The sequence below is a fragment of the Pelodiscus sinensis genome, chromosome 1 (assembly GCF_052426305.1).
Source record: "Pelodiscus sinensis isolate ZL-2025 chromosome 1, ASM5242630v1, whole genome shotgun sequence".
NCBI classification, from domain to species: domain Eukaryota; kingdom Metazoa; phylum Chordata; order Testudines; family Trionychidae; genus Pelodiscus; species Pelodiscus sinensis.
The window spans coordinates 352,604,590-352,609,018 of NC_143052.1; the positions used below are offsets into that span (position 1 = coordinate 352,604,590).

General features: G+C 45.5%; 1 protein-coding gene across 1 annotated transcript; it reads right to left on the bottom strand.

The window, feature by feature from the left end:
• Positions 1–1,844: 1,844 nt before the first annotated feature.
• On the bottom strand, positions 1,845–2,843 carry LOC102452060 (olfactory receptor 52R1-like). Its single transcript, XM_006119765.4, has one exon. The coding sequence runs from the start codon at positions 2,841–2,843 to the stop codon at positions 1,845–1,847; it is 999 nt and encodes a 332-aa protein (XP_006119827.4).
• Between the last annotated feature and the right edge of the window lie 1,586 nt (positions 2,844–4,429).

Here is a 4,429-nt window from a genome sequence, read left to right on the forward strand (position 1 = left end):
CCCAGGCTCTCTCAGTGCCAGGTCTTGGTTGCCTTGAGACCCTCCTGTTCAAAATCCCACTCACCTCCGTGGACCCATGTTTTGACTTCTCTTTCTAGGACTATCCCAGGCTCCTTCAGAAGTTAATTAATGATGCCTCTTGATGCTTTTAACCAGCTCATTTTACTTATCATATATATTCTTTGTTTCAAAGGAGTCAGATGTCTTAAAGCCATGCCCTATAGGCATGGTATTTCTAATTTTCACCCACTTAATGCTTTAGGAAGAGGCTGCAGAGTTGTGTCAACTGAACATCACCCCATATTTACTCCCTCTTCCATCATTTACTTCAGCCCCGTGTGCGATGGCTTTCAACAGGGTTGGCTTGCCCCAGTCAGCTTCTGCCCACTCAGGACGTTCTATTTGTGTTAATTGTTTTCAAGTGGATATCTCTGACGATTCAAAGATCAGCTCCACCTCCATTGATGATCAGATCCAGATTCCACTCCCAGAATGACATCTTAAGAATCTTAAGAATCACACATAGCCGCTCCAGGATTGTGAACGAGTCAGCAATATCACCTGCCTTCATATGCAGGACACGACTGTTTAGAGAGGTGCTAATATTTGGAGAGGTGCTATTCCTGCTTTTTGACCACATCCAATTGGTGCTTCTATTCTATCTCTATCTCCTCAGTTTCTTGCTCTTTTAGTTCCATACCCCTTCGGTATTCTGACTTCCCTCTGGCAACCTTTGCCTCTTTTAGCTCCAAAATTCTCCTATTTTTTCTACTGCCTGCAATCAAAAGAGCTATACTATCTCCATTGTTTCACTGATTATGGTTGAGAACCACCTTCCATATGAGGAGAGATTAAAAGGATTAGGAAATCTCAGCCGGGAATGAGATGACCTGGAAAAATTGAATGATGAGAAGTTATTTGCTCCTTTAAATGACTTTCCACAAGATGGCAAGAAACATTAGTATTAGAACCAAGTGGATCTAATGTTTATTTCATTTTCTTACTTTTATATCAGTACTATGATCATCTAATTGCTAAGTTATATGCCAGGTCTGGGGAACCTTTCTCGGGTCAGGGGCCATTGACCCACAGAGAAATCAGTCAGGGGATGCACACAAGTGAGAATTGAAAAAACAGAAAACAAAACCAACCAACCAAACAAAAACCCCTCATTGACGTGACCCCCAACTGAGAAGGAGAAAGACACTCCCCACATTCTCCTTACACAGCAGAGCCTTGGGGGGGCTAGTAGATTTTGTGTGCTCCGGCTCCACAGGAGGATGGCACACCATCATAGTCTCCCCAGTACTGGGGGTGGGGGAGCCCTGAGGTTCAGGGGCTGGATCCAGGAAAGCTGGGGGCCACATGCAGCCCCTGAGCCTGAGGTTCCCCACCCTTGTTATAGGCCAAAGAAAATAAAAGCTCTTCAGAGCATAAGTAACTTCTAGAATTTGTGTGAAAGTTGCCATCCCTACCATAAAACAAAATGGTTCCCTTCCAGCAAGGAGTGGGAGAAGAGAGGTGGAAATGCTCCAGTGAATGATGGGGCAGTGGAAGAGAAGAGCAAGTGATAGGGGTGGAGCCTTGATGGGAAGGGAAGGAAGGAAATCAGGAGACCTTGACACAAAGATGGGGAAAGGTGCAGAATTCAGGGGTCCAGTTCCCAGGAATGAGAAAGGTGACTTCTACATAGACCAATTCCCCAGCCTGTCATGAGAACACAGGGAAGGACTTAATGTCTTTTTGAGTGTCCAATAAATGATTCAGGGAAGGGGCCCAGCACTATGTCAGCAGCCACTTCTGCACGCAGCTTGCACTGACAACCAGAGTCCCAGGAGAAAAATTTAGGTCTGTTTAGGAGTAAAGAGATGGAGCAGCCTTTGCCAGATTTGTTTGGTCCTCACCCCATAGATAATGGGGTTTAGCATCGGGGGCACCAGGACATACACATTGGCAAAGAGAATGTGGAAATGCAGGGGCACATTGTGACCAAACCGATGTGTGATGAAGGAGAAGAGACCTGGGATGTAAAAGACTAAGATGACACACAGATGGGAACCACAGGTCCCAAAAGTCTTGAGCCGGGCCTCCCTTGTGGGGAGTCTGAAGATGGCCCTGAGGATCTGAATATAGGACACAGTGATAAGAAATACATCTGTACCGATCACAGAGAATGCCACAAAAAGCCCATAGTAACTACTGACACGGACATCAGCACAGGCCAGCTTCACCACTGCGATGTGCTCACAGTAAGAATGCAGGACAGTGTTGGTTCTACAATATGGCCACTGACGTGCAAGGAGGGGATACGACAACACAAGTATTGCACCGCACAGCGCTATGGCTAAGCCCATCTTGGCCACCGTGGGGTTTGTCAGCATGGTGCAATGTCTCAGGGGATCACAGATGGCCACAAAGCGATCGAAAGCCATGGCCACTAAAATCCCAGATGCCATCGTTGCGAAGCAGTGAATGAAGTACATTTGTGTGAGGCAGGCACTGAAATCGATCTCTGTGGAACCGAACCAGAAGATTCTCAGCATTTTGGGCAGGATGGACGTTGACAGGACCAGATCACTGACAGCTAGCATGCAGAGGAAATAGTACATGGGTCCATGCAGGCTCGACTCCATCTTCACGATGATGAGGATGGTGAAGTTCCCCAAGATGGATATCATGTACATGGTGCAGAAGGGGATGGAGATCCAGAGATGGGATCCCTCCAGTCCAGGAATGCCCAGCAGGATGAAGGTGGAGGGGTTGGTGAAGTCAGTGGTGTTGGAATCTGACATGGAGTAGGAGAGATGGTGTCCAACTCTGAGGCAGAAGAGTGTCACCTGCATACACCGTACATTCCCCATACTTTTTTTATCTGAACATGGTATTGGGTAATAATCGCAGTACAAATGCCTGGATGGAGAGAGAATGCTAATATAAGACATAGTGTGCGTTACTGGGGGTTGTTCTCATGGGGTATGTCTACACTACCACCCTAGTTTGAACTAGGGTGGTTAATGTAGGCAACCGAAGTTGCAAATGAAGCTTGGGATTTGAATTTCCTGGGCTTCATTTGCATCTGGCCGGGTGCCGCCATTTTTAAATCCCCGCTAGTTCAGACTCCGTGCCCGTGGCTATACGCGGCACGGACTAGGCTTCCTATTCTGAACTACCGGTACACCTCGTTCCACCCATGGTGAAGAGGATGGGAGGTTCCTCTCAGACTGACATTTCATTATTCAGAAAATATATTATGAACCACTGACCTACTCATGCCAATTCAATGTTTGTAGGGGTATCCTACTGTGAGACACCTGCAGAGGCACCAGCAAGAGGCACAAGTGTTGTTACTATCTATGACTATTTGATAATGCAATTAAAATGAGACTAGAGAGTCACTGCTATAGAGAGTTTCTTAAATTAAAGGAGATTGCCTATCTCCTAAGACTGGAAGGGATCTTGAAAGGTCATCAAGTCCAGTCCCCTGTCTTCACAGCAGGACCAAGTACCACCCCTGACAAATTTTTGCCCCAAATCCCCAAATGGTCTCTGCAAGTATTGAACTCACAAGCCTAGGTTTAGCAGGCCAATGCACAAACCACTGAGCTATCCCTCCCCCCAGTTGTGCAAAATGTGAGTGCAATGAGAACAAGAAAGACACAAACAATCAAAAAAACCAAAACAAAGAAAAAAACAAACAAAAAAAAACCCCAGCAACAACAACAACAAAACCCAAAACCCAAGACTTTTCCAGGATATTTGCTGGAGAAAACATCCCAACCAGAAGACAACTAAGGAAGAGGACCTTGGTGTCATGGATAGCTTCTAGTTGCTCTAGATGTGCTCTCAGTTTTGATCAACCTGGCCTGGTCTGCACTATATGGGAAGATTGAAGTAAGAGATGCAACTTACATGAGATACGTAATGGATGTAGCTAAAGTTGTTGTATCTTAAATCCCTTACTCCTTGTGTAGAATAGGAGTATTAGCACAGATGGGGGTGCCCTTTGAGTTTGATCTAGCTGGTCTATGCTACATCTGCTAAATCAAAATCCTCAAGACTGACCACAGCAGTATCACCCTTCCACATAATGTAGACATCCCCCCCCACTCTCTAGCAAGGATATAACATTATAAAGAGGGTTTCCCAGACATCTACGATAAAGGGAAATGCAAGTTGCTATGTAGAAACAGACTGAAAAGTCTGGGGCTGTTCAGACGAAGAAGGGGACATATGATAGAGGAGAGAAAAAATAAAAAATCAAAACTATTTATATTGAAATGGACAATCAGATAAGAAGAAACACAAAGAGGAAGGAGCAACAAAGAAGGACCCCTGATTCAAACGGAGAAGGTCGGCCAATCCGCTAGTTATCCAAGGTGTTTGTGCAAGAGTGCAAGAACCTGGGAAACAAACAGGAAAAATTAGAAGC

Excerpts from the sequence above, each read along its gene's own strand:
- LOC102452060 (XM_006119765.4), bottom strand. The coding sequence starts at position 2,843 with ATGCAGGTGACACTCTTCTGCCTCAGAGTTGGACACCATCTCTCCTAC.